Here is a 24,861-nt window from a genome sequence, read left to right as displayed (position 1 = left end):
AAGTCATGTTAGTCTCTAATGACTTTTCATTAGTTCTGTTTAAATAAAGTTGTGTTTTTCCTAGAAATGCAAAAACTTGTGTATATTCTATTTTCATCCTCCCCTGTACCCTTGGGTTTTTCTCTTCCCCTTTCCCTCAAATATTGTTACGATTACAGTTTGCTAGATAGGCCCTTCTGGAAGTTGTCTTTTTTTGCTTCCTCATGGTTGCTGCTTATGCATTTCATTTTCCAGAAGAAAATGATAACCTCTGGACTTGCTTGCCAGCACAAAAAAATGAGCAGCCTGTCACCTCTGCTTTTGCAGAGTTCTGCTTCCTGCAGGTTCTGTGGCGCTAAGGAAAGTGACAAACGTCCAATAGCTCTGATATCTTCTTGTCTATTCAAATCAAGCAAATCTCTGTTTTAAACTTTATAATAAAAGAATATGGTGAGCTTTACTGGTGATTAAAAACTATACAGTTGTACAGCCTTTAAACTGTTCTCTGGAAAGAAGGGGTAGAAGGTAGCTGTAATATATAAATATGTAGAACAAGTCTTCTACCATATTTCTGAGCTTACTGTCTTCACAACGTGAGTTTTGCATTTTACTTCTAAAATACAGACACAAAGTTGTTTTCAGTCAGACACTTTTTTAATCCCTTAGTGTTTTTGACTGGGTTCATGTGATGTCCACATAGTGTGTGGACATTGCTGCTGCATCCAAGCATGCATGTAACATCAGTTTCTCTTAGGAAGTTTCTTCCATCTGTCTCTTCAGTCAGTAGTGACTGCTGCAGTAGCTCAGTTCTCTGCTAGGCAGCACACAAATGGGGGATGTATTTCCTCCAACTGTTAATGTAATTAACACACACACGCCACAGCTGAGCCACACAAGCTGGTAACTTGGTCCAAGCATAAAGGTTTGAAGACATGTAAGAAGTAGTTAGGTTTGGTAAATGTATTGCTTTGGGAAATAGTGTCTTCTGACGGACAGTTTGAAAATGGCATTTTAGTTTACTTATGGTACTAGAAACATGAATGACAAGTTCTTTGTAGATCAGATATGAGTGAACCAAAATACTGCTAAATACAGTTTTTCATATCAGATAAGAATGTGCCTTATACACTAATAATGCAAGTTTGTTTTTTTTTTTTTTTAATACAACTATTAATTTCTAATCTAATACATTTCCTTTTCCTTTCAAAGATGATCCAGAGGGTGCCTTTGTTCCACCAGAATTTGATATCACCGGTAACACTTTTGAGGCAAGTTCATAAATTTCTGTAAATAGTGGGGTTCAATCATCTTTAATATTTCCATAGTACCAAGTGCTCAGCATTCTCAATGTACAATTCTAGCACATTTAAAGATTATGAATTTTGCTGTTTTAGGAACATGGTGTGTGTTTTATAGAAATAAAAAATAAACTTAAGTGTTTTTACAGAAAATTAATATTTTGTTCACTGACTGTTAAAGTCTGAGAAGCTATTTTGACTGTATAACATGTCTTAAACCACAGCTGGTTTATATTACGTTCACTGGTATCCTTCACTGGTTATATTTGCTTGTTTGGGGACTAGCCATGAACTTTTATGATTAAATATAAAATTTATTTCCTATCCTCTTCAGTAAAATAATTCATGGAAGGGTAATCAGCAGTATTATCTTTGATTTAATGAAGAAACAAATGACTATCTGTTGCTTCGCAATGCACAAATGCTCTACATTGTTAAATTAAATTAGATTTAAATTGTTTATACTAATTCATTAGCCTCCCAAGTCAACCATCTCATTGCATACTGCAAGAGTGCTTACTTGCTTAGTATCTATGCTTTTTTAATACATTATTTTTTGTGGCATGTATTTTTAGATAGAACATGTTGCTAATTAAAGCATTTGAATTATTGTCCTTCACAGTATAGAAGAATTTAGTCTGCGTCTTCATTGTTCAACACAAAAACCTTCTACTTTTCATAATTTTCTTCTTCATAGTCACTTTTATAATCCTCTGTGTTGCCTAAGGGGAAAAAGGGTAAGTGAACCTTGGAATTGTGTAGTACTGCAAGTATGATGAGAATGATAAGGCGGAGGAGAGGAGAAATAAAATCAGAATATGAAGTAGCAAAGTCTTTGAAGTTCAGGGATGTGACATTTTTCCTGTTGCTGTTAATGTAGTTATATAGGTCATCTATCGAATTTTGAATTTGATTTTTTTTTCACTCAATTTCCTGTCCCATTCCCAAGCTGGTGTGTTTTGTTTTGTTTTGTTTTTTCTTGGGGCTAGGGAGTTGGTCAGGGAGGGTTTTTAGGAGGGAACTGGCATTTTATGTAAACATAAAAAACGCAGTAGTCTTTACATGCAGATGTGATTGAGAAAAGCAAGTTCTAAAGTGACCCAAAGGTGACTATTTCTTTGTTTCTTTGCTTTTGTTATACGTCTGAAGCTGCAGTTAAAAACTTCTGGGGAAAATATGTTCTCCCTGCTTTGTCCCTCAACAAGTCTCTAAGACTCAAGACAAAGACACTTAAAAGATTTGTGGAGTTATTTACTCCTCTGGAAAACTTGCATTTTTTCCCCCCTTTCTCTGCATCTAGGAGTTGCTGAACCCCTGATATTGTATGTAGCAAATAGATGTACTGAAATAGATTTTAAGACTAAGGACAAAGTGAAATGGGAATTTGGGAAGACTGTAGGAATACAAAATCACATGAAACTTTAGTTCTGTCTGATATACAAGGCCATTGTATTCCTCTTGGGCAAAACTCATCTGCATACAGGTTCATTTTTTATTTTTAAAATTTTCTCTTATGGCAGTTCGTACAAGCCTGTTAAGCCTCGTTGAATCCTAATACCAAGCACAGTACAAACAACAATTACACAGTCAAGGAAGGCAGTTTTGAGTCAGGAGTGGCTCTGAACATTGACTCTTGCTTTCTTTGCGAAGGTTGATGAAAGTACCTGAAGGTATATATTTAAATGGAAGAGGAGCAGTGACAACCTGTTCTTGTCTGTTGTGAAATGAGATAAGGGCTGGGTATGCTGATTTCTGTCCACTTCCCGTATTTCTTCAGCAAGTTGAGGAGCCTTGCAAAGCAGAAGACCAGTGCTACAGGACTGTCCTGTTGCCTCAGCTGTTTTCCATTGACCAAGCTAGTGCAATGCGCAAGACTGAAAAGCCAGTGCTTTTCCCTTTGAGGCAGGAGGTGTATTGTTTTGCTCTGGAATTTGTGTGCCTCTTGTCAGACAGCTGGGGTATTCTGGGCATTCATGGAAGTTTCAAAGCTTTACTTCCTGCTGCTTGTAGATTTTGGTTCACTTATATAAGTGCTTGATCAGATTTTGCCAGGGATCCACACTGACCTCAACTTGCTTTTGCAGCTTCTAAGACCTGCAGTAGGTTAATCCTTATGTCACTAGTTCTACAATATTGTAAAATATCGTAGTCTTTCCAAGTTATTTTTTTCTTGCTGCTAAAACTTCAAGTTCTTCTGTTTTTCAAAGGTATTTATACTTTTGCCTGTCCCCTCACCTTCTATTATGCAGTAGTGGAATACGTCTGTCTAAATGCACCTCTGTGAGGAAACTCTAGGCACTTGTGCTTTCATGGTATTATAAGATTCTTTGTACTATACCAATAAGCTGGACTTCTTATAGAGGCACGAAATCTTGTGTTACTGCTTGCTCCTTCCTTGGTAATGACCTTGCTTAGTTGTACTTTGTTGGAGGATCGTTTCTGCAGCTTTGCATGTATGCTTTGTTGAGATCATTGGAAAGTAGTGTTTATATTGAAACTATTCAATTTCAATATAAAGAGAAGAAATGAGTATTGGAACTACTAATTATTTTCATTGTGGTCTGTGACAGCTGTTACTCTGGTGTCAAAAGCTCAGCAGATTTAAAATACTTGTCAGCCAGAGGTTTTACTTGATTTGAGCATGACCTATTTTGTGGGTTAAAAAATGGAAGTGTACAGTGAGGTTTGTATAGCTACTGGATGACTTCTTCCTCTTCAAACTCTTAAAATCTTTTAAATAAAGCTACAGTTTTTTCAACAAGAGATGTTTTGTTTCCTCCTTTGTGAATTACTGATCCAGACCTCTAATGGAATTGTGACTCCAGTCTAATTAGTTACTAAACTTAGCTGGTACTCATAAGCACACACAGGAAACAAAATGCATTGCTGTCCTAGTGCCTGAAACAACACAATTAAAAATTTCAGTTTCTTGTGAGAATTTTGAATAACAAGAGATCTAAAGCTTGGTCCACAGGCCAATGCACAGGACTGAAAAGTGATTAATTTCACATGGTTTGTTTTAGACTTGCACTTTTTTTCTTGACCTGCTTTGTGTTTGTCAAGGGAGGATAATAATACCAACTTCAGTTACCATTAATAGTAGGAAAGTAAAAAAAAAAAAAACCTAGCTTTTCAAGGACTTGTCTATTCTATACCTGACACCAAAAACGACTGTTTAGAGAGAATGATGTTAAGTTCATTTTAATTATTTTCCTCTAACTGTGCTATAACCTTACATACTGTTGCTATTACAGTTGTGCCCCAGTAACTGTGCTGTTAAGGGTTGGTGATGCAAAGAGGGAGGGAAGTAGGAGGACAAATGAGATAAATGTTTCTTCATTTCCTAGGAGATAAACTTTAGAGTTACAGTTCATACTGTAACTCCAAGAGGTAGATTTCTCTACAGTACATTTTAGTATATTTTTCATTTTTATTACTAATGCATATGCAGGTATGCGATGTGGTTGGGTTTGGTAAAAATCTTCTGGTGACTGAAGCTATTATCTGACTGCACAGATGGAAAGATCTGTTTTCTGCTTCTCCTCTAATTTGCTATAGCAAATACTGACTGCTTTTTTTGTTTTCACTGAACCTTGAGCTAAGTCAGCTAGAAATAAACATCTGAGTATAAAGGGCTAGCCTCACATTACGTAATGCTCTACTAGTGTGTTGTTGTAGAGAGCAGTATAAAGTGAGCTTTTTTTTTTCTTTTAGAAAAGCACAGAGACTGAGATGCAAAAATACATATTTGAGGTTTCTTTTGAAATTGGCAATATTCTTTGCTTAGCAAATGATTCAGCTTCAGTATAAACTAATACCGAGTCTTGATTCCTAAATAGAAAAGCCTTTTCTTTAATCAAACTTTTTGTAATGAAAATGGTTTGGTTTTCTTTTTTTTTTTTTTTTTGCCCTGGGCAGTACAGTGTTAGACTTGTGAAGTTTGACCAATGGGAGGCACAACAGGAATAGTTAAATATTGGTGAGTTCATTAATAGCCTTAGTTCCATCACTATCACTACAACAGAAGTTTGCCTCAGGTTAAAAACATTGGCTGTCTCAAACCAGTTTCAAATAGCTATTTGTCTGTATCACAAAACTGCCATTGAGTCTGACACAGAGGTTCATTGATGCAGAACCCCACATTTCTAAGACATGAGTTTTCAGTGAGATGAAGGACTAATGTCTGCCATGTGTGAACTTGCATTTATAATCTTTTTAATAATATGGCTATTCAATTTTGCTTGTTCTAGGGAACGTCTATCAGAAGTCAGTGAATTTTCAGTCATCTGTCTTTTTTATATCTAAAGCAGACTGGATAATGCTCCTGTTTAATGACTTCTTCCATTATTTAGAGGTGATAAAATACAGTAGTTCTGAAAACTCAGTGCGCAGCAGGATTAAAGTTTTTCAGGGATGAAAGAACTGACAAAATTATATGGAGTTGAATACTGCATTGAAGGGGGAATGGGGAAATATGGGATAGAGAATGGGAAGAAAGTGAAGTTCACAGTTGTTTTCTCATCTAGAACTTCTTGCTTTCTGCTATCATAGCAGAAGTGGGGCATGCTGATCTCTCAGCTGGGAGAGAATCAGAACTAGAAAAGGCTGAACACTGCCAGGCTCTGCTAGAATCTGACAGCTGTTGACTTGCAGTTCTCAGTGGATTATAGGTGATTTAGTCAAAAAAAAGAAAAGCCTTTGAGTATTTCAACAACCTTAAAACTAAACAAAAGCCAATTCTATGCAAACCGGTACAACTAATTCAAATAAGAAAAATAAACTAAGTATTTTGATTTGGTTTTGAAAAGTAAATAGTTAAGATTAATGTGTCTTATTCCTATGAAATGTGGAAAGGCAGTTGGATTGTTATATACTGTATAAATATTCTTATAAGCATATAAACACATGGTTCAAATGCCTAATGAAACCTACTGGTCTAGGGACTAGATAAAATAAGGTTCAGGGTATATGTCAGTCCTACTAAAGAAAACTGAGCTGACAGTTTGGTACTGTAGTATTTCTCAATAGCTGATCATTACTGCTCAGGTCTCAGCTGTTGGTCCTTCTCTAAATTATAAAGCATTCTTTCCAACAAATCAGAACAGCAGAAGGTATAAAGGAAGTCTTGCTTTTGCCACTTCCCTGGCCTTTTAAAGCAGTGGCTTTGAATGCTATGAGATTATCGCTATGTTCTGTTCTTTCTTTAGCTCTGGGAGGGGAGGGAAAAAAAAAAAGACTTTTTACCTATTCTTCTGGAGGGTTTTTTGGTTTTGTTTTTATCTGATGGGGAAATAAGTCTTTTGAAACAGCTTGTGCACTTTTTATTGCGTTCTACTTCCTTTAATCTCATGTAGTCTCCTTTAGAGACTAATTCTTCGTAACAGCAGAAAGGCTTCTCATCAGCAAATGGTAACTTTTCTCTTCCTGTAGTCTAAACCATTCTCTTTTCTGAATGTTATTTAAAACTGTCTTTTCCTTCAGTGACAAAAATAAATTACTTTTATTTGGTTATCTGGGCTTCTGCTGTGCTATAGAAGAGGAAATGAAATCTTCCTGCTCTTGCTTTTGCATCATTGGCCCAATTGAGGAAAAGTCAGGAACTTTATGATGAACAAATATTACCCTTTAGTTGCTTTACACAAAGAGCTAACCAAAAGAAGGAATGTGAGACCAACAGGATTTATTTTTTTTACAGCTGTCTTTTTTTTTTGTTAGTGTTATATATAGAATCCCTTAAAATGTATAACTTGATTACCCTCAAAAAACATACAGCTAGTTGGTTAGTTTTGAAGTTGAGCTTGCAAAATTGTCATATCGGTCTTCTCTAACAGGTTTTTTGAGCCTATTGTCTCTAAATCTGAAATGCAACTTTTTAGACTTCTATTTTCATCAGTAGAAGTCTGTCTCATAGGCAGAGAAATGCCCTCAGAAGAAAAATAATGGAGTGTATAGATGCCCTGCTCAATGAAAATGAGCAGTACTTTGTTTCTTCTTTATTAGGTTCTTATAAGTGGGCATTATTAAAGCTAATCTATCTGTAAGAGAAGACTCAGGGGAGACCTCATTATAATGTCCTTACTATCAGCAATAACTTAACTTTCTATTGCACTTACCACTTATTTCCATAATTTACTCTTTAACAGACTTTTATAATCATTTTGAAGTATAAGCCTGAGTCCTTAAAGACAACAAGACCTACGAAAATATTCCCCGTCATTACTTGATGTCAAAATATGTCTCACATGAATTCTATGTCAGTTTTACATGGTTATTTGGGTCATAAACAAAGATCCATGATAACTGCTAGTGTCTGGAGACTAAATATTTGTTATTGTTCCAGGGAATATAATTTTTTTAACCATTTATATATGTGTCACTTCACCAGGGTATGAGAACATTTGTAAATACCTTCTTCCTGAAAAGTTCAGAAACTGGTTGATCTAGAATTAGATGGCAGAAGAGAGAGTCTCAAAATTTCATCTGGAGATTATGAAACAATTTCAGTCTTCACTATGAGTTGAATGGTCATAGTTACCTCATTAGGCTGCTTTAGATTTAGTTAAAAGAGCCTTCAGGATTATGACAAAAGGTTTCCACCTACGCATCATTTTCCTTAATTACAGCATTTCAAAGAGCAACTGAGAATGAACATACATTTAAAGTTAAGGATCTTGTCTCCTGGGAAGACCATTGTGAGTGGCTTAGACTTTCTCAGGTGACCACTGGAGCAGGTTTTGTTTAAACCTGTTGGTATATATTTGCTTCAGGATTCTTGAACATCCGAGCCCTTTCACCAAGTTACTAAAGTCAGGTGCTCCTTTCTCTCAATATGTTGTCATTAGGCAACAGGTGTTGCCACTTCATTTAGGGATGCTGATTTAATCAATTCTTCATTTTGGAAGAAGCCTGTGAGTGTAGTGTATGTGTTACACTTCCAGTGTAAATTTCTTTGTGTGCAGGCTGTACAGTTCAAGTCATATCATATTATACATCAGTTCTATACATCTTGTCTAATAGACAAGAAAGAGCAAGGTTTAATTCTGCAGAAAACATTCCCTTATGAAACTTCAAAAAAAAAAAAAAAAAAAAGCCTCCCTGTTTATCCTCCTCTGTTTACTTTCCTGACATACTATGAGTGCTACCTACTCATTGGCCATTTCTGTCACCTACAACTGTTGTGTGAAAATCCATGTTTTAAGGGAATAAACAAGGTCTGAGATCAGAGGCAGTGATGCTCTTTGAATGTTGTCTCCCAAGATACTATGTGGTATGGTAAGTTCAGAAGTGTTTGTCCAGTTCTTTGTATCTGCAGTTCATTAAAGATCTTTATTCCTCCTAGAAAATTAGAAAGAATCTATTCAGATTATTACTTAAAAGAGCAACAAACTGGTTACTGCACGGTGACAACTACTTTGTGCCAGAATCCTGGTGTTGGTTCATGGCGTGATAGGGGAACTGGGGGATTGTTCAAGTTTATTGGCTTATAGTGAGGTATCCTCCTTCAGTTATTTAGTTCCAAAATGTGAAATAAGCATACCATAATAGGGCGTTATGTGAATGGATCACTCATCTTGCTGACAGATTTTACCAGCAAGCATTTTCTCTTAAGTTTAAGAAAAAAATAATATTGTTTAAACAAAACTTCAATAACTACAAATGACATTGCCATACAATGAAAATAAATCTTGTATTTTTGCAGTTGAGAGAAGATGGAAGTAGTCTGCTCAGCATGCATATAACAATTTCCCAGGTTTTCTTGTTTCTGTGCCTACAGGGAATAAATTGTGTTAGTTTAGTAAAATGACAAATGAATTACCTATGGCAGGTAACTTAAAAGTAAAGAGGTTAATGGCTGATAAATCATAAGGAGAACTGTGATATGTGAAACTCAGGATTTCAAAAGGAGTTTCTTAAACAATGAGATTTCTTAAGCTTTAAAGATAAATGTTTATAGCTTTTGCTTTTGTTATATAACCTCTCGGGTCTCCAAAGCTTTACTGTAATGCTTTCTCTTGCCTGTTATTATTACACTTCCACAGTCCTGCAGGAAAGTAGCCAATTGAAGTGCTATTCATCAGGGTTAGGGTGCTGGTCTTTGTGATTAAAGGAGGCTGAAGCTGGGATGGAAGCATAAGAAACATGTTCTTAATTTGCATCATCACCCTGCAAATGCAAGAGAAATTTCATGAATGTAGCCTGGTTTAAGATTTGTCAGCTACTGTCTTTGTTCATCTATCTTAGGGTGACTTCTTAAAGTGAAATGGATGTTTATAACAGTCACTGACAGTAGCTCAAGATATCACAGAATCACAGAATCACAGAATTTCTAGGTTGGAAGAGACCTCAAGGTCATCGAGTCCAACCTCCAACCTAACACTAACAGCCCTCCACTAAACCATATCCCTAAGCTCTACATCTAAGCGTCTTTTGAAGACTTCCAGGGATGGTGACTCCACCACTTCCCTGGGCAGCCTGTTCCAATGCCTCACAACCCTTTCTGTAAAGAAGTTCTTCCTAACATCTAACCTAAAACCTCCCCTGGCTCAACTTAAGCCCATTCCCCCTCGTCCTGTCACCAGGCACGTGGGAGAACAGACCAACCCCCACCTCGCTACAGCCTCCCTTGAGGTACCTAAAAAGAGCGATAAGGTCACCCCTGAGCCTCCTCTTCTCCAGGCTGAACAAGCCCAGCTCCCTCAGCCGCTCCTCGTAGGACTTGTTCTCCAGGCCCCTCACCAGCTTCGTCGCCCTTCTCTGCACCCGCTCAAGCACCTCGATATATCTGTCTTCACTACAGTAGGTAGAGTAGCAGCCTCTTGAAACTTTGAGGTCCAGTTGAAAAGTTTATATTTTCTCTGAGTGTAGTTCTGGACTGACAGTATTATTTTTCAAACCCATCACTGCTATAGATACTGGAAGCTTGGTCTGTGAACAACAGTCACCTGTTTTATATAGTCATATAGAAAACCAAAACAGCTGTTAAAATAACATGTTTGCAGATAACGTGGAGACTACTGTAAGCTTATAGTATTATGCTTTTAAAAAATAAAAAATAAAAATACCTCCTATCAAAGAAGACCTCAAGAGACCTGAAAAGTGACTTGTATATGGCAACCTAAGGAGATGATTAGAAGCAAGTCAAAAGCTATGCTTTAAAAATCCTTAATCAAAGTCCTAAAAAAATAAATTAGCAAGAACTGTAAACTCTGGTAAGTTAAAGGAGAAGAAAATGGAACGAGATGGGCCAAAAAATAAAATTGAACAGAAGTCTTAAAAAAAAAAAAAAAAAAAAAAAAAAAAAAATATTAAACACAAGAATGCTGCATAGAGTCTGTAAGTCAGCAGATGGACAAAGGTGTAAAAGAATGATTCAAAGAAAGGTTCCAACTGCAATTTTTCTTCATAGCGAACTATCAAAACTTTTGCTTAAATCAGAGTTTCAATTGAATAGACTACTGACCATATTGATGAAACTAGCAGTAAAATAAATTTCCAAGACCAGATGGTAAAACAGCATTCATAAAAGAAGTAATTACTTATGGTAATATTCTTAAGCCTGGAAGAGAATTCCCTGAGGGAGAGTTTTATGCTAGAAATCTGTGAAATCTTCCACCGCAGCAGACATGGATTATTTGCCAGCCCTCATTGTTGCCTCTCACTTCTTCATTTATGAGATGAACATAGGTAGATTTAAAAATAAACATGAGGAATTACTTCTTTGTATTTTCAAAAATTTTCACAGTTAAACCAGATTGCAAAATTATTGTGTGTGGATAAAGCTTAGACAAATTTATGGAGGAAATGTCTTTTCCTGAACTGTAACAGAAAAGAAGCCCTCAACTACAAAACAGTGAGATTAGGGTGATGTACTAAATAAGGTTTCCTCAATTCAAAATGAATGGCATAACTAGAGGTAACAAGAAGTAAAAGCATAGTAAAATGTAATAAAAAAAAAAAAAAACTAATAAATTCAGTCATAGTATGTGATAAGTGCATTTAGATTTTGATTGGATCATTTCTCCTCAAGCTGTAGCATTGCTTTTTAGATGATTGCATCAGCGAAGTCTTGTGTTTTTGCAGCATAAACTGATTACCTGACATTTACTTAATAACATATTAAAACATGAAAGTGTTTAGTTAGTTGTTAGGTCAATAAAAAGGCAATTTGAGACATGGAATAAATGCTAATCTCAGTTTTGTTTATTTGAGAAGAATCTGGCCTGTAATTGCATTTTGTTGTCCAGTTTTCTGAAATCTTTTGGAGAATAACTTTTTCAGGTAAGACTAGGTAGGAACTAAGTTAAAAGGGATAAATTGCAAGTATAGCATCGGTTTAAAATATTATTTTTCCAGTATTTGCTGCCAATTCAAGATTAAGTATATGTTTTGTGAGTAGTATACCGGTCTAGCACTTCTAGGACATTCTGCAGACTAATTATCTGCACATCCAAAGTGCTAAATGAACAAAATGCTAATATTAAATACTGCACTTTCCAGTAATTACAGTTTATGCAGAAAAGAGTTTTGTAATGAAGAGAAGTATTAAAAAGATAATAGGCCCATTTCCCTTTCATTTTGTTGCTGAGGAATATTACAGTCTGACTTGCTTTTGCGTAAAAGATGTTTTAGAGTGAGTTGGCATATTGAAAAAGACATAAGTAAATATGAGATGCTTTCTCCTAGTAGTAATTTTGTTAAACATTAGCTTGAATTTGTTTGTAAGACTTTGAGATTTATAACAACACTGAAGCTTTCACTTATGGAACCCTTAAATGATTTGAACTGTGACAGCAATCTCAATAAAAGAGAAAAAATAAAAAATAAAAATGGTGCAAGGTAAAGTAAGGGTCATATATCAATGTCAAAACCAAGAATTGTTTTATTATTTTCCCGTAGCTTATCATTTAGTCAAAAATATTTTACAGCAAGCATCAATTCTGTTATGGTCTTTCCTTCTCTGTTGATGACCTAAATTTTTGAATTCAGTGAAATTTCAATACAAAATGTGAATGGACATTATTCATAATTACAATATCCTAAATGCTCATGTAGTTGCTATTCAAAAGCTCTTTTGTCAGCTTTTTTTCTGCATTGTTTGTCTGCAAGTCTGAGTTCCTATAGAAGCTTAGCTCTTGAGTTCTGCCAAGCAGTAATACAACAGGTTTCTGTCACACTCTGTGTGTAGGCTTGGAGCTTTTGCTTCCTCTCATGATCTTTTGATTTGCAGATTTTTAAAATGAGAATGGATCATTATTATTCTGAGTTCACTTCCTGTAGTGGACATAAAATAGCATGTAGCAAGCTAAATATCTTTTGATTGGAATTGACAGAAGTCTTTTTGAATATAGTTCACTCATAATATAAAATTTTAACATGGTGCCAGATGTCCTCACCTTTAGCCTAAAGATTTTATTTACATATGTAACATCTTTACCTTTTTGATTTTTTATTGTTTTTTTTTTTTTTGTTTGTTTGTTTGTTTGTTTGTTGTTGTTGTTTTATTACTTTTGAGTCTTGCTACACCTTTGTCTCAGAAAACACTCTGGTATTAGAATACACCTACTACTCAAACTATATGAAGCCACATGTATGATTATCACCGTCAAATCTTTTCTAACATGAGCTCCCTTAGCCTGTTGCTGAGAAGATTTTCAGGACTTCAGATCATATCTGTGACTCTTCTTTCTGTTGCCATTTTGCTTTACATGTAAATTATTTCCACAGTGACTTTCCCATTAAAGTGTACGGTGATGACTTTATATATGATTTTTGTTACTTGGAGCTAAGTGTACACACTACAACTAGATCTGGAGAACTGATTTTCTAATATAACTTCTTCCCTTTCTTCACACTCTTTTTCAAGTTGATAGAGTAGTGCAGTCTTGCCAGTATGGCCCAGGTATTTTCTGATACAAGTCAGATACAGTTTTTAGCTTGAAAGTCTCTTTAGGAATTGTGAAGAGAGGTGTGTGTTTGGTGTTTTGTTATTGTTTGTCTGTCTTCCTTTTGGATTCTTCTTGAAATGCATTTTAGTTATCAGCTTCTGGAAACGTAGTGTTCTTACCCCATAACGTAAGTTTCTATAATTCATAAACAATTCCCCTTAGCAGGGCTGAAGACTTCTCCTCTGCTCCCCCACCCCCTCAATGAAGGAAGAAACCTTCACTTGGCACGCATCACGCACTTGGCAGTGTTAAGTGGCATGACACCACTCTTGAATAATTAAAATTCATCACTTCTAATATAGTGCTTACTTTTGTTGTCTTCCAGGAGAAGGGAAGTTGTTTGCTGCCCATTCGTATTCATTTTCAATGTTTCTTAACACTAAAAATATTTAGACTGTGAGATTATTTTTTTCGCTGAGAAAAGTCACTCCTGTTGATCATTATATATTTTTTACTTGTATTTGCTTTATTTATTGCATTTATCATCTTGCACTCCTTTCTCAGAAAGCAAAATTTTCTTAAGCAGTGTGGTAAGTGGAAGCAGCAGATTTGATGCATAAACTTGTGGAACACCCCACCTAGTGGATGATCACAAACTCGTTTTCTCATTGTTTCACTTTAGATACCAGGCTTAACTTTTAAGTTGGAAAACTTCTTTAGCTCATGAATTACTTAATAAAAGTAAAACGGGATTCTGTTTTTATGTGAATAATGCCATATGTTGAAACAACATATCTGTTCCTCTTTGTTCTTTTTATAACACGTCTGATATATGAATTTCTGGACACAGGTCTGGAAGACAAGGTGGTAGAGAACAGCTCAGCAGAAAGGGATCTGGGGGTGCTGGTTAACAGCAGGCTCAACATGAGTCAGCAGTGTGCCCTGGCAGCCAAGAAGACAAATGGCATTTTAGGATGCATTAAACACAACATAGCCAGCTGGTCAAACAAGGTGATTCTGCTGCTATATTTAGTGTTGGTACAACCTCACCTAGATTATTGTGTGCACTATTGTACGCAATATAAAAAAAGTATGTTCAGGTACTTGAAGGTATCCAGAGGAAGGCAACAAATCTGGAAGAAGGGCTGGAAGGCATGTCCTACAAGGACAGGCTAAGGACACCTGGGTTGTCTAGTCTGGAGAAAAGAAGGCTCTGAGGCGACTTCACTGCTTCCTGAGGAGGGGAAGCGCAGAGGGAGGTGCTGGTCTCTGCTATCTGGGAACTGATGATAGAAGACATGGGAATGGCACAAAGCTGCACCAGGGAAGATTCAGATTGGACATCAAGATTTTATTTTATTATTTATTTTTTTTTTTACTGTGAGGATGATCAAATGCTGGAACAGACTTCCTCGTGAGGTAGTTGGTCTCCCATGCCTGTCTGTTCATGAGAGATTTGGACAACTCCCTAATTAATCTGCTTTAACTTTTGGCTAACCCTGAAAATGTCAGTGTATTTCTTAAAATTTGTTAAATAACATGCTGTGTTATTTCTGCTTGCTTTCTTTATGCTTCATGGCGCTTTTAAAATAGTTATATATGAAGTTTTTTGTCAAACATTTTTCCTGTTAACAGAAATGCCACTTCGGTCTCCCAGAATGATTCAAACTTAAATACTACTTACAGACACAGGCACACACAGAGGTCGATTTTATATTTAAATGTAGCTGCTGAACAATTTTAATACTGGTTCCTAGTGAGGAAGAATAAAGGTTCTAGCTGGACCACAATACTATTTCTTTATGTTGGTAATGAGCATATTCTCCAAAGTAGTACTGAAACCCTGTTTTGTTCCTCTTGATCCTTTAAACTAAACTACCTTATCAGTAAGCTGTTACCCGGTAAGCTAAAAATGAAAGCAATGTAAGCTGTACCCCTTGTGTTCTCAGAGCTCTTTTGGAGAGATAATTGGTAACATATTCGATGTCTTTTTTTAAACTTAATACAGGCACACATCTATTCTCTGGGTACAACACTGAAAGCAGCAATTGAATATATAGTAGAACCTGAGACGGAATCTGAATTTGGGCAAGATCTGCATACTCTACTGGAACAAATGCAAGAAGAGAATCCTGAAAATAGGCCAGATATTGAGGTAAAACAGCCTTCCATAGCTTTCAATCTTAAAAAAAAAAAAAAAAAAAAAACTTGTACATATGTAGTTGTTGATAGACACATTATTTGTATATAATATGTTCTGATTTTACAGCAAAGCTGAAATTTTCCCATACTCAGCAGAATCTTTTTTCTCTTGCTAATCTAGTGGAAATACAACTTCCATATCAGATGTAAATGGATTATGGTGATTTCATTTTTAAGAAGACTATGTGCAGCACTTGTGGATCTAAATTTTTTCATTATCTGTTTCTTCCCACTTAATTTTTAATTAACAGAGTATAACTATTGTTCAAGTGTCACTTTTCTTGGCTTCAGTTTTTCTACCTCAGAATAGTATTATATACACTACCATCTCAGAAGGAAAAGAATATTTTAAATGGTATAGCATCCCTAATGAATACTTCGCAAGAAGGAATGCTGCAATAGGACAAAAAAGTTCATTTCTGTAAAGCAAATAATATCTCACTCCCTGGTTGAGGGCTGCCCAGACAGAAGACCATTCCTAACATGTAGCCTGCTGTATTTCTGTTTGTGTACTTTTTTTTTTTTTATCATAGTCAGGAAAGCTATGATTGTGTAGCAATTGGTCTGTAATCCCTGAAAGCTATTGCTGACTACTCACACTAACCAAAACTGGAGTGGATCAAGGCCGGCCTAGGGTACATATAAAGGTTGCTTTGCAGTTATCTGTACTTTTTACCTTCCTTTTCCACTGGACTCTTTCTTGGGCAGATGGAGTGGTGGGAGCTATTTTAAGGGCTGACCCATAGAGTTTTCTAGGCATGTCACTAGGCTTGAGCATGGCTGGATACCTGTCTCACTTTTTCCTGTCCTTCCTCAGTCAAACAACCAGCAGTTGTTTTTCTCCTTCCATTTAACAGCAGAAGAGCAGTGAAGCAGGTTAAGGGGCCTTATAGCTGTATAAGGTCTCATCATTAGATCTCTTTAGAGCTGTATAAGGTCTCATCAGCTATAACCAATGATGAGGAAGAAGTATGATGCATTTAGAAAGAGTTCTCTTCTACTTCCTGCCCATAGTGACAAGCTGTTAAATGTACGTGAATGTCTGTAGACTGTGACTGATACCAGTGTTTGTTATTAAATGATGCCAAGGTACAGATTAGAGATACTAATGTAATGCCGTTTCTTCTTGTGATCTGATAATGACTGCTTTTGCTAACAGAGTAATGCTTTCTAGATATTTGTTTCTCAGTAATTTTTAACAAATTCAGACCTTACTTTTAATGTATTTTTGGTGATTAGAAATATTTATCATACTGCTCGACTCAAGTGAACCATTAGCCGCTTAAAAAATAATCCATACTAGTTTATGTTTGCAATATATTATTCGTGAAATGTGACATTTAAGATGATTAATTTTTATCAGTTGTTCTCAGTGTGTTCTAACTGTAGGCTAGAACTTGAACTGTATTAAATAATTTCATGATAGCCCATGGTTAAAATGATAAATGAATTCAACTGCATAATAGAAATGTGCAGTATAATGAACTGTGCAAGAAAGACTTCCAGTGTAGCATCTTATAATTTCAGATGTACTGTGCGAGTTAACATGATTCACTTTACTCAAAATTCACATATCTATTCATTATTAAATAAGTATTTAACACTAATTTTCTCTAGAGTATTTTGTCATTATGCGAAGAAAAACTGAAGATTGCTTCATCAAGTAATATTTGTCGAAGTCTGTCTGCTGTTGGAAGAAGGGTTCTTTCAATTGAATCATTTAGTGCTTCTCAAGGTAAACTTAAAATGTAGTTAGTCTAGAATTTTAGACTGTGATATCTGAAAATACTATGTATACCTTTCCTGTTACAGGTTCCTTTCTGGATATTAAAAAGTTGTTAAATATTTATGGATTGGGGCCGGGGGCAGGAAATGCACAACTCTTAATGAACATAATGTGTTTTGAATAAATATATTTTACTTCATTTTGACTCTCTGTATAGAATGTTCTTTAGTAATGTGTCCAGAAATAATGATTTTTTTTAGAATAAATGTAATTTTTTTAACTGAATATACTTAACAGTAGTAGCTGAAAAACCAATACATGTACTAGGAAAGATTAGAAGGTTTAAATACACATTTAATATAAGCATCTGTTTTTGCATCTAGATGCCTGTGATAACATGTGGAAGGGAAGAGTGTGTCAGAGAAGTTTGGGATCTAAATTATACTCAAATGAGAAAAACAATATAGGTGATTCCTCTGCAGTCGAAGATGTGACAGCTACCTGTCATAAGGACTCTTCTGTAGTTACTATGGTGACTGGCAGAGACAGTGGTTTAAAGGAAGTGCAAATTGATCTGGATAATGAGAAAACTCAACATTCTCAACTTGCAACTCAAGTTAAAAAGAGCAAAGAAGAGGACAAACATGCAGTATATACTGACAGCTTTGCTAGTGTTGCTTTGGATATAAAATCATGTGTTATTGACCTGGAGAGAGATGGCATTTTTAAGAAAGGTTCTTTGAGAAAAATGAAAACCTTTCCAAAGCTACCACTTGAACCTACAGAAACAAATCATTTTTTTACATCTGTAGCCAACAATGGAACTCTAGCTAGGAAAAATCACTTGCTTACACGTGAGTCACTACCTCTAGACAATAACAATGAAATTGCTTTTTCAAAGGGAAATCTTAATTCACTTAGTAGTCCGCACATAATAGAACCAAAGAATCACCAGGTTACTGATCTTCATTTAGAAGCTCCTTGTGTGTGTACACAGGTGTCTGGCATGAATCTTGAAGAACACGTGTCGCTTATTAAAGGTAAAAAGATAGGTTTTATTTCATCTGATCACAAAGAAGACTGTTCTGATACTACCTCTGAAATGCCCATTACATCTGGCATGCTAAAAAGTCCAAATCAATCAATTGCTGGAGCAAAAACGCTAGACAATTACGTGGCATTGGAAGACTGTACTGAAACTTTTCAAGGGTCAAATGAGAATTCGTTATCACACTTCAACAAGATGACTTCAGTGTTGACAACAAAACCCAGTGGGAACAGATATGGATCAAACCTAATTAGGTCTCCAGAATTAAGCAGCGGTACAATGAGCGCAAACAATAATGAAGATAATCTTTATCAAGGCAGAGGGTCAGAAATCAAAAGTAATGAGCAGGTAGTAAAAATAAAGTCTTCATTGTATAGTTGCTGTAGTCATTTATGTGGAGATGAAATGACTTAAATACTGTGTGTTCACTTTCTGCTCCCCCTTCCCTCTTCAGCATCCTGGAAAGTCAAATTTTGCTGGTCTACACACTTTAAAAGTTAACGTTGTAAACATGATGATGCTTTTTTTCCTCTTTAGAAGTAAAATGCTACAGTGAAATTTATGCTATTGAAAAATCAAACTGCAGTTTAATTTTTTTTATGCAAATGGTACTGGAACATGCTCGTTAGTGTGTCAGAGTAGCATAATTAATACCTAATTACGTATGTCAGAAAACATTACCAAAGCATATGTAGATTTTTAATCCTTTTATGTTACTGTCAATGCATAAAGTTCACTATCGTGCAGTAGGCATCCCAGGTGCTTACAAAAATTGCAGAGTTCCTGGCTGTAAACCTGACCTCACTGTAATCAATGGCAATATCTCATCTGCTTCAGGAGGGGAAGATTCCACTTTTTTAATCTACGTGTGCATTTAGGCTTTTGAAAAATGTACATAGATTGTATCTATTCTGTGTTCTTAAATGACTGCCGTTGTGTGTTATGTATATTTCATGACAGAATTCAAATATGTGCACAATATGATGGATATGTTGTCTCAAGTATTTCATCCCTATTTATGTAGCCAAATAAGAAGAGGGAAAGCTGATACTTGTTGACTAGACTTTGGTGATAGTGTAGCATGGTCTCTTTATTCAAATTACAGATTCTCAGGGTGGACAAGTTTGATCTCTGACTTGATGGTTTTCTCTTGTGCCACACTTAAAGAGATGTAAACGACACCTGTGACAGAGTTGTTGAAATGGCAAGGATGGCTGATGCTTCTCCAGCCATGCTGTGACTTGGAAGAAATAAGCAGCACAAATTTCACCCATTTAATTTCCAGAAATTATACTTAAGAATATTTTTTTCTTCTGTTTTCTACTGACAACTCAGCCCTGTTCTTCATGCCTAATAGGCAGCCTTCCAGCCATCCCATGCATCCGGCATCTAGAGTTGATTTCAATCCATATCAATCCCTCTTTTCATTGGAACACCTCAACTGAATCAGTAACATAGGACTGAACATCCACCTGTGTAAACAGCCCTTAGTTCATCATAGCCTTAAAACGCAGCAGACAAAAAAAAAAAAAGTAACACTGAAGACTGTTCTGCCTTTTTTCTTTCATCTGTTTATCCCTTCAGTAACTGTATACTTATTAAATTATCAGTGCAGGAAGATAGTGAATATAGATAAGTACCACATGGCATGGTTTTGCTCTATGAGGGACTTACTCATTGTATACATGTGAGTCGTTTATTAGTTATTAAATCCTGCAGGTTTTTCTTCAGACTCTAGGAAAAAGTCCATTTATTACAGATGCATCTTTCTTTTTTTTTTCCCTTCCAGGTCTGGACTCTGTCCCTTCATCCATTCAGAAGGGATAATCAGATCTATAATCAGATAATAATCAGATATATAATCACTCCAAATTCTTCTGCTTTTGCTATGTCATTTGTTTCTCTGGCTTTACATGAACCTGCTTTATTTTGCAGATGTTCTTGTATTTCTAACAAGGGTCATAGCATTTTCAGTCAGTGGCTTCTTGTGAGGAAACCTATTAGTATATAGAAATGTAGTTGTCTTGGTATTCAAGTAACAGAAACAACTATGTTTGCATTCTTTCATCTTATGTGCAAGTCTCCTTTTCTGAAAGGGTTTTTTTATATTTTTATGGTGAACTGTGTTACAAATTAGTGTGTTATTTGTCACGGAGAGGATTGTTCAGATAATTCTGGTTATCAGACCAATGCTCCAGGCTCTTGCCATGAGGTGGTAGTAGTCTTACTTCAGCCTTTGTTAAATAGAAAGATATGATGCATAAGCTGCAGTCTCTTAAGAACGTAAAGTGACTGCACTGATAAAGGTCTTTTTTTTTTTTTTTTTTTTTTTTTTGGGGGGGGGGTAGGGAGAGGGAGGAATCTGTTGAAAAAAGGTGCATATTCTGTCCTGAGTGGATTACCAAAACAATTTAAGTCTAGGTACATGAAGATTCTTTCAAGAAAATAGTCTTCCTCAAAATTAAAGTTTCCCAACAAACTTCTTGCAGAATTTAAAAGCTGTAACAAATATCCTATTTGCTTTTCCTGCAGAAGGAGTTCAGATTGGTACACAGCAAAATTAGCCAAAACATGTTTTCAGGATAGTCTGCCCGTTCTCTGAAATTCAAACATTTTGTCTTTAGTTTAAAATAATATTTTCTTTCAGCCTTAACAGAGCTTCATTCTTCCAAATATGTAGGCCCTTAGTAGAAGTGAGGTTATCCAGCTCCCACCAAATCACAATAAATTAGAAAAGGTAATCGTTATTCATTTACCAAATAAGCAGCGTATTAACATACAATCAAAAATGAAGACAGAGAGGCAGTTGTCAAAGAAACTAGAGATTTATTAGCTGTGTTTTCAGTAGAAGAAAGGGTTTATAGACTTGTGCTTTTCTTTTTTTTTTTTTTTTTTTTTTTTTGTAATCAATTCTAGCAGATGTTCAGGTTCTACCACTCATTATCATTTGTTGAAGCCCTGTGCTGGTCTTAAGTAATCAAAGAGGTTTTTCTTTAACTGCTGTAGGAAGAAAAACACTGTTTAGATGGCATCAACATTTGTGAGCAATACCTAGATTTCTTACCAAACAAAATGATCACGAAATTGCTGTCTGTTCCCTGAAAACCTGAGCTTCTAGCCCAGCAATCTTTGTTTTCTGAAGGAGATGTGGAGGGAGGGTCATTTATTTTCAGTAGCTATTGAACTTTATGGAGGATTCTATTATAAGTTCTCATAGGCTCTGGGTTATTTTGCTTTGGTTGGTTCTGTGTTTTTTGGTTTGCTTGTTTGTTTTTAATGTTTTTGGTTTTTTGTCTTTTGGAAGACAGATTTTTTTCCTCGGGCTTCTGAAACTTCAGCCTCTATATTTCCTCCTAACAACTGCAAAAATAAAACATGCTGTGCTATTCCTTATATGAAGCAGTTGCACCTGATTTTTCTTTATACTTTGAAGTTCTCTTTCATTTCTGATTGTCAGAATGTACTGAATACCTTAAAAATTTTTTTTGAACTTTCTAAAAAACTAAAACTTGAATCTGAGGATTTGTCCACTTACTGCAAAGGCACAAAAAATGTGAAAACCTGATAATGTAATTTTGATCTCCTCTGGCCTAAATGGATAAGATACTATTGAAAAGATCTACAGAGCTGCTCTTTCACTAGTTTCCTGTAACAGATAAGTATGATTATGGTAAACAGAAATTTTAGAACAGTATTTCTAGCATCTCTTTAAATATTTCTTGTTCTTGAAAATGCAACATCAGTCCCATCCGGTTGAAGATCAACCTTGTCTACTCTGGAGAACAGACAGTTTTTTTTCTTATCTGTCAATAACACTTCTCCGGAGGACAATATTTTTCTAATATCCCAACACTGCTTCTTAATGTTGTGTGCTTTACTGCTAGTAGGCATTACTAAAACTACTTGCTTGCTTTTGTCTGGCTTCTGCAATGTATCTTGTGAGGGTTTTCTCAGAGGTTTTTATAGTTTTGCATGCCATAAATAAATATTTTTCACTTCAAGTATGAGTGGGGATCTCTTTTTTCTCTAACCAATTTCATTCCAATCAGGTGTGTATCATCTCTAATGCTTCTAAATGTTTCTCTGCAATTCAAATGCTATGGCCTTCATATGGGAAGGGTTAACAGGAACCTGGCATATATACATTTGTTTTCTGTTGGTCATTCATGCCCTGTCAAGCATGAGAGAAGTCAAAATCCATGTAGGTAGAGAATGACACTTGAACACTGGGGAAATAACACTTGAAAGAAAGAAAACCTGTCTATTCCTACATAGTACTTATTAAGTAAAGAATAAAACTTAATTTGCTTTAACTGCTTAAAATATGTTGGCATTATGTTCATGAAACATAGTATGTTGGAATAGTTTGAATACTTTACTAAGAGTTTGTGCAGTTTTGGTGCCAACAATGACAGTAGACCTAAAAAACAATCCTTACAAAACAGGAAAAAAAATCATCACTTTCACAATAAGTGATGTTTAAATTTCAGTCTTTTTGGCATAAATGTCATCAATATGTAATTATAGGCAATAATAAATCATGTAACTTTTTCATACCTACTATCAAAAATTCTGTGCTGTGAAAAACTTTTCCTTACTTTAAAAATGGGTATATAGTTTTTGTTATGAAAAGGTACATTATAATTCATTGCCTCATCCTGAATTTTTTCACATTTTATAATGTTAGTGGGAAGTGTCCCTGCCTGTGCCAGGGGGGTTGAAACTTGATGATCTTTAAGGTCTCTTCCAATCCAAACCAGTCTATGATTCTATTGTTCCTTGTTTGCTCTTTGGTTCAATATTAACAGTGATAATATAGAACAGAGCTTTAATCAGCATTAAAGCAGTGTTAATGCTTTAAGTAAAGTGTACTTGAGGTCTTACAGATGCTGAACAATTGTCTTGAGCTTGCTTTGCTATAAAGTCTGGCTAGATAATTGAGAAACAGAGTATGCTGCATGCTCTCTAACTAAAAAATAATAATTACAAAAAAAAGACATATTTTCTAGCACTTCAAATTTTTTCTTGGGGCTTTTTTGAGTTGTAGGAAACGGTAATAGCCATGAACTAATCACTTGCATTAAAAACAAAACCAAGACATGCCTAAGTAAGGGAGATTTCCAATTAAATGTTTACCGAAGCATAGATGTGCTCAGCAGAACTTGAATGTGCATTAAGTTACATAACATGCTTAAATAAAATTGTCTCAACTGTAGGCTGAGCTTCATGCTGGTTTTCGTTAGGAAAATATTTTAATAACTGCATGTGTTTTTCATCACAAACGTCTGTGATGAAACGTGTGTGATGAAACATTATCATGTGCGTTGACTATATATGGATGACTTCCACAAGATGGTAGAAGGAAAAGTCCTCAGCAGGTCCCTTCAGATGAAGTCCTCCAAGGTTCTTTCTTTCCAATATAAAAATGAGCATTTGGAATAATTAGGGACACAAGAAGAATGACCTTTTTAAGTATCTTTTTCAGGAATAAAAATAACCTTTCAATGTTGTCACAGGTGTGAGAAGAATATGAATTACAGTAAGAGGCTGTAGCAATGCAGTCAGTCAGAATCTCTCTAAAAGTATAGGATAACAATTAGCACATTACTAGCTAGCAATATTAATACTTGAAGTTTAATCTTACTTTAGGGTGCTTGTCAGAGAGAAATAATGAGGGGGGTGTACATTTAAATTACATTTACTAATCTGTAATCAGACTACAACTTTTTTTTCCCTCTGACTCGAGTTAATTCAGCTGTCTTGTGAATGGCAGCAATTCTCACTTCTGCTAAGATTTGCTGTTCCTGCATCATTTTTTCTTCAGAAATAGAGTTTCAGTTTCTGGTGCCTTTTCATCCCCTGTGTTACCTATCTTTGATACTTTCCTCTTTCTTATCCTAAACTTCTGCTGCTGCTCTAAGAGTTTATTACTTCTTTCCTGCTGTGCTTAAAGCTCTTTCTGTCATTTATTTCTTCCTCTAGAGAGCTTGAATATCCCAAAGCTGATGAGAAATACCTTTCAGCTTCCTGCTGTACAACTAACTTCAATCTTCAGTTTAGTGAGAGTTTCTTCTTCCTCTTGCTAGCCATTCATCACCTCCTTCTGAAGTGAGAGGTGATTTGTATGTAGAATGGAGGGAGTCCATCTGTCAGCTGTAGCTTTTAGAGCCTCTAGGGACATAAATTTAAAAAGAAGTTATTCTCTTAGAGGGGAAAAAAAAAACAATGGTGGTGTATACTTACCACAAAAATAACCCCGAATCCCAAAATGTTCTTCTTAATATTATAGTCAGTGTGTGGAATTTCTCTTCTTTTCCCTCTGCTTCTGTCCAGGGTCAATTTGAAGATTTGGCTCCTTTTTTCATTGTAAATTATCTGCGAGAAACTACATTTCTGAGGTATTTGAGAGCCAGTATGCTTGAGAGGAACACAGCACTGCTTGAGGACAGTAATCAGTTAACAACAAGAAGATCTATTTCAAGGTGTTTCTAGACTAATTTATTCTTTTCACTATCTAACTTCCCTGCTGCTTCACAACTGATGTCTCTTTATTAGACAGTTATTTCTAGATAAAATGAAGTGAAAGAATTTTTCATTCTGGGATGCTGGTTTACAGTCAAAATTTGAGTGTAAAGCTTAATATGATTACCTGGCTTCAAATCTGTCTATACCAAAGTTAGTAATCTTTGTGACGTGTCCCAATGGAGTATGGGCTAATAAAAG

At 35.6% G+C, this 24,861-nt stretch overlaps 1 protein-coding gene across 3 annotated transcripts in view; it reads left to right on the top strand.

Moving 5' to 3' along the window:
- KNDC1 (kinase non-catalytic C-lobe domain containing 1) overlaps window positions 1-24,861 on the top strand; it is a 63,081-nt gene that overhangs the window by 6,195 nt on the left and 32,025 nt on the right. For 2 of the 3 annotated variants that reach the window (XM_084526435.1, XM_084526434.1), the window contains exons 3-6: window positions 1,189-1,247; window positions 15,171-15,317; window positions 16,982-17,099; window positions 17,474-18,486. In XM_084526435.1, coding sequence (XP_084382561.1) covers window positions 1,189-1,247; window positions 15,171-15,317; window positions 16,982-17,099; window positions 17,474-18,486 — 1,337 coding nt within the window. Of the gene's footprint in view, window positions 1-1,188; window positions 1,248-1,899; window positions 2,015-15,170; window positions 15,318-16,981; window positions 17,100-17,473; window positions 18,487-24,861 lie in introns of all 3 variants that reach the window. The other variant, XM_084526436.1, reaches the window with a different exon arrangement.

The sequence above is a fragment of the Aythya ferina genome, assembly GCF_964211825.1.
Source record: "Aythya ferina genome assembly, chromosome: 7".
In the NCBI taxonomy this organism is placed as follows: domain Eukaryota; kingdom Metazoa; phylum Chordata; class Aves; order Anseriformes; family Anatidae; genus Aythya; species Aythya ferina.
The sequence above is the reverse complement of the archived record's forward strand: the minus strand, read 5'-3'. Positions and strand labels throughout refer to the sequence as shown.